General features: G+C 37.9%; 5 protein-coding genes across 6 annotated transcripts in view; 3 read left to right on the top strand and 2 right to left on the bottom strand.

Annotated features, from left to right (window-relative positions):
- Nucleotides 1-401, top strand: part of LOC104781489 (protein ESKIMO 1) — a 7,251-nt gene extending 6,850 nt beyond the window's left edge. The window contains exon 6 of the mRNA XM_010506174.2: nt 47-401. Within this exon, the coding sequence (XP_010504476.1) occupies nt 47-207 (161 nt within the window). The 3' untranslated portion in view covers nt 208-401. The remainder of the gene's footprint in view (nt 1-46) is intronic.
- On the bottom strand, nt 557-3,105 carry LOC104781488 (probable mannan synthase 14). Its single transcript, XM_010506172.2, has 8 exons — nt 2,661-3,105; nt 2,469-2,567; nt 2,112-2,364; nt 1,919-2,029; nt 1,699-1,835; nt 1,494-1,607; nt 1,005-1,399; nt 557-924 (listed from the first exon to the last, which is right to left on the bottom strand). Exons 1-8 carry the CDS (start codon nt 2,976-2,978, stop codon nt 750-752), a joined length of 1,602 nt encoding a protein of 533 aa, XP_010504474.1. The 5' UTR covers nt 2,979-3,105; the 3' UTR covers nt 557-749.
- LOC104781491 lies at nt 3,673-4,926 on the top strand. Its single transcript, XM_010506175.2, has 2 exons — nt 3,673-3,858; nt 4,106-4,926. Exons 1-2 carry the CDS (start codon nt 3,823-3,825, stop codon nt 4,679-4,681), a joined length of 612 nt encoding a protein of 203 aa, XP_010504477.1. The 5' UTR covers nt 3,673-3,822; the 3' UTR covers nt 4,682-4,926.
- LOC104781492 (pentatricopeptide repeat-containing protein At3g56030) lies at nt 6,385-7,787 on the top strand. Its single transcript, XM_010506176.2, has one exon. The coding sequence runs from the start codon at nt 6,657-6,659 to the stop codon at nt 7,671-7,673; it is 1,017 nt and encodes a 338-aa protein (XP_010504478.1). The 5' UTR covers nt 6,385-6,656; the 3' UTR covers nt 7,674-7,787.
- LOC104781493 (UTP--glucose-1-phosphate uridylyltransferase 3, chloroplastic) overlaps nt 7,837-11,973 on the bottom strand; it is a 6,108-nt gene continuing 1,971 nt past the window's right edge. Inside the window, exons 2-17 of one of the 2 annotated variants that reach the window (XM_010506178.2) lie at nt 11,761-11,938; nt 11,530-11,679; nt 11,230-11,391; nt 10,951-11,123; nt 10,798-10,864; nt 10,513-10,670; nt 10,099-10,257; nt 9,717-9,808; nt 9,544-9,638; nt 9,136-9,213; nt 8,916-9,011; nt 8,754-8,828; nt 8,571-8,662; nt 8,314-8,476; nt 8,176-8,236; nt 7,837-8,080 (exon numbers count right to left, since the gene is read on the bottom strand). In XM_010506178.2, coding sequence (XP_010504480.1) covers nt 7,962-8,080; nt 8,176-8,236; nt 8,314-8,476; nt 8,571-8,662; nt 8,754-8,828; nt 8,916-9,011; nt 9,136-9,213; nt 9,544-9,638; nt 9,717-9,808; nt 10,099-10,257; nt 10,513-10,670; nt 10,798-10,864; nt 10,951-11,123; nt 11,230-11,391; nt 11,530-11,679; nt 11,761-11,938 — 1,918 coding nt within the window. In that variant the 3' untranslated portion in view covers nt 7,837-7,961. The remainder of the gene's footprint in view (nt 8,081-8,175; nt 8,237-8,313; nt 8,477-8,570; nt 8,663-8,753; nt 8,829-8,915; nt 9,012-9,135; nt 9,214-9,543; nt 9,639-9,716; nt 9,809-10,098; nt 10,258-10,512; nt 10,671-10,797; nt 10,865-10,950; nt 11,124-11,229; nt 11,392-11,529; nt 11,680-11,760; nt 11,939-11,973) is intronic. The other variant, XM_010506179.2, reaches the window with a different exon arrangement.

Consider the following 11,973-nt stretch of genomic DNA (forward strand, 5'->3'; position numbering starts at 1 on the left):
CCGGTTTACTTTCTCAACATCACCAAACTCTCCGAGTACCGGAAAGATGCTCACACTTCGGTTCACACAATCCGACAAGGCAAAATGCTGACGCCGGAGCAACAAGCCGATCCCAACACTTACGCAGATTGTATCCATTGGTGTCTTCCCGGTCTACCTGACACGTGGAATGAGTTCCTTTACACACGTATCATATCCCGTTCGTGACCTATAAAGATAAACAAACAAAGGAAAAAATATTGTTTTTGAAAATCTTTTCTTACTTTTAATTTCTTTTTTTGTTCTCTTTGCTCCAAGGTGCCTCGATGGTTTATATTTTGATGTCATAATGTTCATAATTTTTCTTGAATTGTAATTGTGAAATGTTTTCTTTAATGGTTATTAGAGTGTCTAGTAGGATATTTTAACTGTGTTTTGTACTCATATGTCAATGAGGTGGGTAACAAAGGATGCCAAATGTTTCTTTTTTTTTTTGTTCAACTAAGTGAGTAAAACTTGCTCACATGCACTGTTTCTTTAAATGGTCTCCATTTGTTTATTCACCGGCAAAAATAAATATAAATTACATCTCTTGCTAATTGCTAATTGTGGTGGACTCTTAAGAGTTTGGAATGGTGCTATAACTCGAAGTTAGATCGTTACAAGGAATAAAACTGTAACATGATGACAACACCATATCTTTTTATATCTCTATACAACCTCTTGAAAAATAGAATGTGTAGGAGAAGAAAGAAGAAAGAAGAAAGAAGTTAAGTGTCTCGTCGATTACTCGGAACCGACATTCCAATGTAGCCAACTCCAACAACGAAGAAGGCAACAGACTGCAAGAAAAGATATATATAAAGGTATGTCTTCCCGAACACAAAGTCGTAGTATCCACATATGAATAGATACATCCCAACCGTTATCTCTCGCCACCTAAGTCTGCACAAATCCAAACATATCACATCATTATAATAACATACATTTCGCGCGATAAATCTAGGCGGGAAAACAATTCAAACCTTTCAGGGAAGCTATAGTGACTACTAGTAGCTGTAATGAGGTTTTGCGTGAGAGTATTGCTTTCTCCTAGTTTTTGTGTCACAATCCATTCTTTAACTCTACTAGTCTCTAGCAATCCAATCAGAGTTCCTTTACTCCTATGCATCGCCATGACATTCTCAAATAAGATCCAATACAGTATGAGGTAGAAAGATTTTGGTGTTGCAATAGCGTTCAGGATAGTGATGGTAGCTGGAATGTAGATAGTAGTCCATTTGGGGACTTCGATTTCCGGGAATATAACGGTAGCAGGCAAAATTAGACAGTAGAAGACGAATGTGAAGAGATGCACAACGATCTTCCTCAAAAAGAAGAAGTTGTATACCAAATATGCCTTCTTCCATATAGGCACATTCTGTTTCAAACATGTTGTAACACAAAAACGATAAAGGTTTCGAACCATACTTGTGCCAAAGGAATTATATTTGGGGTATATGTAATCTATCAACCTGGTTTTTTATAATCTCCATTGCCATTTTCTTGAAGAGGTTTGCTGGACCGCAAGACCAACGATGTTGCTGAAACCGGTATGCTTGAAATGAGCTTGGAAGCTCGTTTTTCACCTGAATTAAAAAAACTCCCAAGGTTATTTCAGATAATATTAGTACAAGTTGAGTCATTGCCTTTAATTTGAAAGGTTCTTGATTACAAAACCTTAACATCGTCGAGATACACAAACTTAGAGCCGCGTAAATAAGCTCTAACCGCTAAATCCATGTCCTCGACTATTGTGCGTTCCTTCCATCCTTCGGCCTCATTCAGAGCTTTGATTCTCCACACACCAGCAGTACCTGAGGTCAAGGTGTTTCTTTATTCACTTAAATCAGGAGTATATAATAGAAAACACACAGGAGAATGTATGTGGATGCTCCACCATTGAATCCAAAGAAACCAAGTATGGAAGATCCAGACTTTTGCTCTACTGCAAAATGGTAGTTAAGGGACATCTCTTGTATTCTTGTCATACAACACTCATCGGCGTTCCCTGTCACACAAGCAAGATAGATTTAACAAATCGACTAAAGCGGATCTTTAGCTAACTCGAAAGTGAAGTAGAAAGATCTAACCGTATTTCCATCCAGCTTGTACAAGAGCTAACTCAGGGTTGTGGACAAGAAAAGGAACAGTACGTTCAAGAAAATCAGGTTCAGGCTGGAAGTCAGCATCAAAGATAACAACGAAGTCGCATCCTTCCACATAACTATGCTTCATTCCTTCAGTGAGAGCTCCTGCTTTGTACCCGTCTCTACCACTTCTAACCTCCGACTTTATGTTTATACCTTCGCTCGACCATTTCTTACACTCCAATCTAACCAGTTTCTATGATAGTTTAAAGGCAAAAACACTTCTTTATAGATATTGAGCCTGAGACAAAAGGATCAAAGGACATTCAAATGAGCTCAAGAAGGGTTAAAGGAAAAGACCTGACTCTCTTCGTCGGTTGAATCGTCAAGCACTTGAACGATCATCCGATCAAGTGGCCATAATAACTTGCAAACAGCTCCTATCGAAAGTTGGCATACCTGTTAAAAACATATGTCACTTGTGAAACAGAGTTCTCTGTTATAAAAAAATTATGCTCTGTTTTGTTTTTTTTGGTTTCCAAAGCAAGTCACCTGTTTTTCGTTGTAGATTGGGATCTGAATGAGAACCATGGGATGAATGCTTGAAGGGGCTAGCTCAACGTCGTCATTGTTCTTAAAGCTTTCCCACTTGAGAACTTTCTGTGGTGTTCGTCTAAGTAATTTGCCAATGGCTACAACTATAGCCATATATGCTGCATCTATAAACAACAACACCGAGATAACCTGACATAGATTCACCATACGTTTCAGTATCGGTACGAGGAAGATGAACCTGGTTTGCTCCAATACGTATCCAATCACTCCCAACACGCTCAAGTCGTCGAATAATCCATCAGAAGATGTCACCATTGCACAGATAATTGTAGGTACACAAAAGAGAGAAACTGGCTCGAGAGGAGATTAGCAGAAGAAACAAAGAGAAGAAGACTTATTAATCTCCCTGGAGAAATAAAGCTTAAGGAAGATCCGACATTCTTTTGTCTTTCCTACCATCTCTGTCTTTGATTTAGTAAAGAAGTCTTTTGTTTGATTAAATATTTTATCGAGACATCACTCGACATGTGTAGTCGTGGATCGTGATCACTAAGAATTAAAAATACAAATTGGTTATGATTGAGCTGGAATTGGTTGTTAACATAATACACATTTACACCATGTCTTAGTATTAAATTAGTAATGTAATAATATAATGACACAATCAGTATCTCTGACTTTCGTTTAAATTTAAATTGTCTGATCAAATGATATTACTACTAGTAATCGTTGCATAGTTGGACCGATTTAGCGAAAGGTACTCTACCAAAAGAAGACCATCGATCAACAAACATATGTGTGAATGGGTCATTAAAGACAAGAGGTTTAGGTTGTCAAAGAAGCAGTTTAGATGATCTCATTCAACTACACAAAGTCAATGCTTAGTAGACCATTCTTTAATTTTATTTATTCAGGGGATATTGTAGTTTTTGATTAAAATGTGAAACAATTTGCAACTTTTCATAAAAGAGACAGCGTGGTTTTCACGCGGTATAAGAAGAGCGAGTGGGGGAAATTGATCATCTTAAGGAAGCAGAGGAGAACCCAATCTTTGATTCTCTCTCTCTGCTTTAGCTTCTTTCACTACCACACAGAAACAGAGCTTCCCCCGTCTTCATCTTCCTCCGTATGCGTCACTCTTAATACATACGATTTCACAATGTCCGTCGCTCTCAACGCCGGATTCAGTTCTCCGGTAAGTGTTTCCCTGTCTTCTTCTTTTGATGACCCATCTAAGATTCGTCTAGTAATTGGGGATGAATTGTTTCTGAAAAATCGAAAAACTTTCTCGTTACCTTGGAGATTCCTGCAACTAGGTTTGATTTTGTGTGTTAGCCTCTTTGATTGATTGGTTTCTCTATGGATTCAGAAAAGCTTAAATCCTTTTTCTATGGATGCTTTGTTTTTGCTGATAATAACAAAAATCTTATCTTTTTTTGAAGCTTCATAACAGATCCCATCCTACGATACCGTTAAAGCCTTCACCTTTTGTGCCCAACATCTCTCTTTATGATTCAAGAAGGTTACTTCTAAGCAGAAGAAGACTGGTTTTATCTTGTGTTGAGAAAAACGACAGTTCTATCACAACAACATCTGTTGATTCTTCTCCCTCTTCGGAATCTTCTAGTAAACCAGCAAGTGAATCAGTTGAATCAGGAAGCAATGGCTCAGCGAAAAAAGCACCATTGACAGCACGAGAGAGATTAAGAGCAGCTCGGGTTCTAAGCCGATACACTGAAGCAACACCTAAACCTTCAAAACCTAGGATGGGAAGCCAGCTTCTTGATGTGCTCAAGGAAAGTGATAAGAAAACAAAGAGGAAACCGGGTCTGCCGGAAGCTCCAACCAACATGCTTGATGATAGCAGGAGAGGGATGCCAAAGAACGGCCTTACGTTTGATTTACCGGGAGGCTCGGATATTCTCATCATTGCTTTCTCCTTTGTGTTCATAAGCACAGTTATGTTTGCTACTACTTTTCTTGTTTGGAAACTCGGTGCTATACACTTCAACGAATAGTAAAGTTGAGGGATATGGACAAGTTTTAATGGAAGTTGGAAACCATCAAGCAGAGAACAAGAGAGGGAGAGAGGGTTTTGTGACAATGTTTAGTTATGCATACTTGGGAAATGGGAATGTTCATCATTTGGCAAAGCCGGTTTGAGTGTATATACATATACTGTGTAGTGTGTAGTACACATAATTTTGCTATCGACTCTCTTTATGCTTGATTTGCGAATTTTAATCTAAACATTGTTAGCTTTCTTTTATATAAAACAGTAACGGTAATGGATTCTTTAGACCCAAAACGCCCCATGTAACCCTTCTGTCTAAACACCTAACGCAAGAAAGAAATCTGCAAAGATGTATCAGGTTTGAGGGAGTAAGAAAATCAAGAACGTTTATCTTAAGAAGAGAACGAGAGAGAGAGAGAGAGAGAGGGTTTTTGTGGCAAGGTTTTTAGTTAAAATCCATACTTGGGTGTTATTCATCATTTGGCAAAACCAGTCTGACTATATATTTACTGTGTAGTGTAGTACATGTGCTTTTGCTACTAACTTTCTTTCACATAGTTCGTTCCCAATACAAATCTTCACAATGTAATTTCTTCCTTATAATACAGCCAAAATAAGACTAAAACAACCCATGTAAACCATATGTTCGAACACCTAAACAAAGAAGTCCTCAAATACTTAAGAATAAGAATACTATTTTGAGAATAGGGAGAACAGAACAGTACATGCTTAACTAACTAGTTGAACGAATCAATGATGGTTACAATATCTTCATTAACCTTTCAGCTTCGCAAGATCACAAGCAAGGGGATGAGCTATGGCTATATTAATGTTCTGGTTTAACAATGTGAGTGGGAAAGGTTACCTCTTCAGGCATTTGGACCAAGACTAACCTACAATGAAACGTTAAACTTACAGCAGCTCTAGGCTAAAACAAATGAGATTATCTGGCCTAGTAAACAGGTAATAGTTGAGCTTCTATCATAAACCCAGATTGATGCAGCATATAAGAGAGGAGTGTTGATCAATAAAGTAAGCCGTATAGAAACGAGGAAACAATAAAAAGATTTACTAACCAAGAGCATTTGTGAAAAACTATAATTCACACATAAACATAGGAACTTGACCATCAGAAATGATTGCAGACCAGATGATATCAGTTTTTGAATCACTAGTTATAAAAATTCTACAATATTCGCAAATGCCTTAAGATCAACTAGTAGCAACAATGAGATGATGATATAAGCTAGAGAGACAGCTATTAAATTGAAGTTAATTGATAAAGAGGAAGACAAAAGCTTAACGTTAATTGAAAAATCCATTAATCCAACAGCAAAAACTTGCAACTTAATACAACAAAAGTAGTATCAAATCCCGGGAAGAAAGAAAACAACTGAAGCAAACGAAACACAAATGGAGAAGGGGAGAAACCGAAAGACTAGCGGGGGCAGGTAGATGTGTCTATTTAGATCGCTGTCTCATCTTTCGTCTCTTCCTCTTCAATCTCCTCATACGCTTCTTCTTCCACTGAAACCAAAAACACAANAAAAAAAAAAAAAAAAAAAAAAAAAAAAAAAAAAAAACCAGATCCACGATTAATAATTATTCATTTTAGAACGAAAATGACTAAACTTAGCTAAAAGTATGTAACAAGACAGATCAGATGAATCAAACTACGAACTCAGTAAGATTGAGAGATCATTTTACCTTAGCTCTCATCACTCCTTTTTGCTCAAAACCCTAATCCTGCTGAGAGAGGTGACACAAAGAGGATGAAAGATCGAATATATATTCTAAAAACCCTAGACAATGAAACGAGACCAATGATAGGCTTTTAATATTGGGCCTTTAAGGCCCATATATTCTCCCAAAACAAGTTTTAGCCCAATAATCTCAAGCGCCAGTACTGGTCTTCTTCTTCTTCTTCATTTCTAAAGTTCCGGCTTAAACCCTTATCCCCGTCGACCTTAAACCCGACGATGTCTCTTCTCCGGCGATTTGTCAAAGAAGCAAACAATTCCAGATTTCTCCATCAATCGATCTCGGGACGTTCATTCTCAACCGTAAATCCCAATCCAATTTCTCCTCCTCGCCATCGTCGTACTACCGCCGAATTCGATAACCTCATCTACGAAGCCGGAAGCTCAGGCGACTTCGAAGCCGTACGCCGTCTACTCAACACCCGCGTCGTAAACGCTTGTTTCAACACAACCGCAACATTCAAATTCCTAACAAACACCGACTCTTACTCCTCTTCCTTAGAAGATCTCCGCCGTGTTTTGCCTCAGACCGACGCCGGCTACACTCGTAAACACGCCTACGAAACTCTCATTGCGCGTCTCTGCAAACTCAACCGGATCGACGACGCTCTGATCTTGATCAACGATATGGCGATCGGAAAATTCGAGCTCTCAACCTCCACGTTTCACCCGATCTTAAACACGCTCACGAAGAAGAACAAGATCGAGGAAGCGTGGCGCGTTGTGAAACTGATGAGATCTCACGCCCTTCCGATGGACGTGACGTCATACAATTACTTTTTGACTTCTCACTGTTACGACGGAGACGTGGCGGAGGCGAGCAAGGTGTTGAGGAAGATGGAGGAAGACGAGGATGGAAAGGTTATGTCGCCGGACACGCGTACTTACGACGCGCTTGTATTAGGCGCGTGTAAATCGGGGAAGGTGGAAGCGGCGATGGCGATACTGAGGAGGATGGAGGAAGAAGGGTTACCGGTGTTGTACGCCACGCATGCGCACGTTATTGGTGTGATGGTGGAGAGTGGCTATTATGCGCTGAGCGTTGAGTTTGTGATGGCTTACGCCGGGAGAGATAAGAGATTGGATGAAGAGAACTTGGGAAGTTTGGCTAGTAAGCTAATCAAGAGGAAGAGGTTTAATGAAGCTAAGCTGGTTTTGAAGGAGATGAGTGTTAGAGGATTGAGAATGGGTGATGCTTTACGTGATTTTTATCAGACCAATGTGTTAAAGTCTTGATTTTGATTACTTTTAAAAAAGAGACCAATGTGGTCAATGAATCTGTATGTATTTGTGTTGTGGCTTCAAGTTCAAGAGTTCCTGTGCAAGTATGAATTTATGGATTTTACGATTCTCAAGCTTTTTTTTTTTTTTTTTTACATGAAAGAGAAGTTATCAGATAGATGGTGAACTGTTTTGTTTAATTTACAAGGGAGCAACATTTACAGCACAGTACACTTTTCTAGTTTTATTTTCAAGGACAAGGAGAGGTTTATATACTTCCTTCTACTTCTTGTGTGGATTGGGTTAGTTTTGTGAAACCTCTACTTGTTGAAGATGAATGTGGGATCCATTAAGTTTGTAGTCCCAATACCAGCTTCCTTTTTCCGATACCTCTTCTTTCATTGCTTCTAAGTTGATCAATACTATGACAGTAAACCAAATAACGCAATCAATAAATACTAGTGTCAGATTAGTTTGGCTTCTTATCTATCATAGGTTTTATATAAGATTCACTGACCTGCATTTCCTTGTGTGATCTTCAGTATGTGACCGTCGGGTACTTCGAAAACATGGTTTCCCTGCATTAAAATATAGATCACTTGGTTGGAGGAAGAGACTCTAATCCATCAGACACTCCCTTGTTACTTTACTTTACCTCTACGGTTACATTGCTGGCTTCGAATTCTGCATTTCCGTGCAATATGATTTTACAAGACTCAAGCCGGTTCACATCGTTTCTCCAGTAAACATTTGATTTACTGTTCCAATCGATTCCTCGGTTCACTACCTTGACGTTATGCAGTTTACACTTGCCACACCTACAAAATCAAGTTTTATCTGAATTCAAATATGCAAAAGCAAAACCAATAGACATGTATCTTACAGAGGTAATCAAGTACAGGATTTTCCTACCTTAATCCATATTGTAATATAGGTTCACCATGATCATTGATAGTTGTTGAACCCATGGCATTTTCAGCAGTGATGATCAAGCTACCATCAACCTATGGGACAAGAAGGTGATTGAGAATTTAAGAAACTCAACACGATGAAAGCTATGTGAAATCTTGTTGGCAGGATAGAAATATTGAGAACCTGAACGTTGTTCCATGACAACTCTGCAATCTCTAGTTGCACTTCTGAGCAACTGGAAATGGACCCTCCCTTGAACTGTTACGGCGATTATATAAGATTCATCATAATAAAGCATTTGCTAGACTTTCTGAAGCAGACAACAAAAGCAGACAATTGACTTACTTTCTGTCTTGAAACTTCCCAAAGAGGACCAAGGGCAGGATGCAGAAGAATGAGATACGGAGGTGGCGAATCCACATAGTTATCGTTATGTTCAATCTATAGAAGTCGAATAAAATTATTAACTCTTAATTTGAAGTTGTAACAGATAAGATTCACACTGGCATTCTGAAATAGCAGTAGTAAGAAAAAGTCATATAAAGTATGTGTCTATGAAACTAACCATGGGAAGTTTTATATCACATTCCGTAAGGAGCTCATATGCATTTCGTAGTATATCTAACAATGCACCATCTGGAGTCTGTAGAGAAATAGATCAGTTTCAAAAAATTAGTTTAAGTTTAATATATTGCGAACGATGATATAAACTCCTAAAGTTTATTTGAAGTAAACATTTTAAAGTAAGAGACTGACTGGTGATTCCATTTGAGAAAAAAAAATAAGTTTTGAAAGTCAAAAGGAATCAGTACGGATTCCATTTTAGCTATAAGCAGCAGTTACGATTTGACTGAGGCATCTATTTAGAAGTAAAACACCACAAAAATAATCTCCTAAAGTTACATTGCAAAATCCATGCAATGAGACAAGAATAGACAAAGAAGGACTAAACAATTGGCTCGAGAAAGGTAACCTGGTGTAATGCAGCACTTGCGTGTGGTTTCTTCTTCTTAGCTGAAGAAGTGACCTTTCTTCGTTCATTGTGAACAATATACGTATCCAGTTTATCTGGTAAGATAACATCAAGAGTCAGTAATACCTAAAGACAGATACATTTACATTGCAAGTAATTCAAAAAAAAATTACCTTCTAGATTGCCCTGGCATCTAGATGGAAACTTATTTAAGAAATTGTCTGCTATGTTTTGCATTGTGCATTCCAGTCGACCACCCAAAACGCTGCCCAAAAGTAAAGTAATAAGAAAATTGCTAACGATGATATCAACTCCTAAAGTTTATTTGAAGTAAACATATTAAAGTAAGAGAGTGACTGGTGATTCCATTTGAGAAAAAAAGATAAGTTTTGAAAGTCAAAAGGAATCAGTATGGATTCCATTTTAGCTATAAGCAGCAGTTACGATTTGACTGAGGCTTCTATTTAGAAGTAAAACACCACAAAAATAATTGTGACACTGACATATAACAAGGGAACAGAAGATCACTCAACATAAATGTTCAGAAATACAAACCTGTGATAGTCTCCGTACTGATCAATGTACTCAATTCGCTTCTTTGTATTAAGAACCATATTTGGTAAGCTTTTTGCATTACTGCTTGACCCAATTGACTCGGCAGAGTGTAAGTCAACATATAGAATGTTTGTATTGGCAGGGAAATCCGCCTGCAAACTTCAAAAGTAAAAAAGGAATAATGATTTGATTTTGCACTCTGAGCTGAAGAATTATATGAATATTGAAGAATCACACTAATAAAAAGCACTAGTTATTTTTTAACCAGAGAACAAGAAAAAATAACTAACACTATAGACAGACAACAAAAGAGAAGATAATTCACACATTTTTGAGTTAAAACAGAGATACTATGAATCAGTTCTCGGATATGCACTTTAAGCAAGAACAAACTCAATGATAGAAATATCATACCCATCTGAGGAAGGAGAGATTCCGAATTTATCAAATTCTGTGTACTCAATGCACGATATACCATATTCCCACTTCCCATCAAAATTCTTCTTCTCCATCAATACATTAATCCCTTCAGTTGCTCCAGCATTTCTTTTACAGGATGCAAACCCAAGTTTCTGCCACATTAAATACCAGTTGCAATCAACACCAGATGCTCTCCTTATCATCTCGAAAAGTGATACATGAAATCTTTTGAATCTATGTGCAGTATGTAGGTTATATACTTATATGATGCAAGTCTACCTTATTATACCGTAAGCCAATCCCAGCAAGGGCCAAGAGGGTAACATCTGTGGCAGCCACAACATTACTGCAATATGACAATTATAAAGACTAGATCCAGATAGTTCTGATTTTATTTTAATGAACAACTTCACAATGGAACAAGTAACTAACCTAACTTGGCGAATGGTTGCTCCCTTTCTTCCATGATCGAAAAACCATTTAAAGACACCTTTGTCGTAAGCCAATTTCCAAATTGCGCCATGACCACCAGGTTTACTAACAGGCACAAAGGGCTTCGATACTAACCATTGACCATCTTCAGCACTGACAGTTGGGACGAGAGGCTAGATCAAAAACCACATAACATTAACTGTGTGTAATAATACTCAAATACAGTTGTTACAATTAAACAGGTAACAGAAATCAGAAGAAAATGTATGTCTGTGATACCTGTTCAAAGAGTCGGAAATTTGATTGACCTCTTCCAAACCATTTGAGCCGTTCACAAAGCGAAGTTACATGCTCATGGTTGTTTTTTGCAGCACTTGTCATAATGGCAACAGGTGTGACACATTGCTTTCCATAAAGCTTGAAGTAAAGGAACTCTCTAGCCTAGCAATTAACAAAAAAATAAAAAAGGATATATAACATGACTAGTGCACATGAACAAATACAGTTGTTCATCCATTAAAATATTCAAATATAGACAAACCCACCAAGAGTCACTCTAAGTAATTAGTGAATATGTACCTGAAGATCTCTAATAAGTCCCTCCAACAAAGTTCGTCCACAATGAGCAAGCATTGCTGCAGGAAGGCATTCTCCTGTTTCTGTATCAACCAACCCTAATCTGTCTGCTGCACCTCCTAACGGATATATTTCACCTAAGTCTGGCAATCCCTAATATTAAAAACAACTTATAATCCAGAAACCATACACAACAAATTCCGTTAACTTCAAAAACAATAACACAATACTAACCTCAATTCCCCATAGAGCCGCCTGTGAGGCATACTCTTTCCTCTGAGTGAGGTCAAGAACGCTAGGAGTATGCATTTCTAAGTACTGACAACCCAATAATTCTTCAACTATATGTGACCGGCTAGTATTACGCCTCTTAGTTGATTGGTAAAGAAGCTTAAGAACCATAACCTGATATCTGACACACAATCATGCATGTCTCAGCAGTGTATA

The sequence above is a fragment of the Camelina sativa genome, chromosome 4 (genome assembly GCF_000633955.1).
Source record: "Camelina sativa cultivar DH55 chromosome 4, Cs, whole genome shotgun sequence".
NCBI classification, from domain to species: Eukaryota; Viridiplantae; Streptophyta; class Magnoliopsida; order Brassicales; family Brassicaceae; genus Camelina; species Camelina sativa.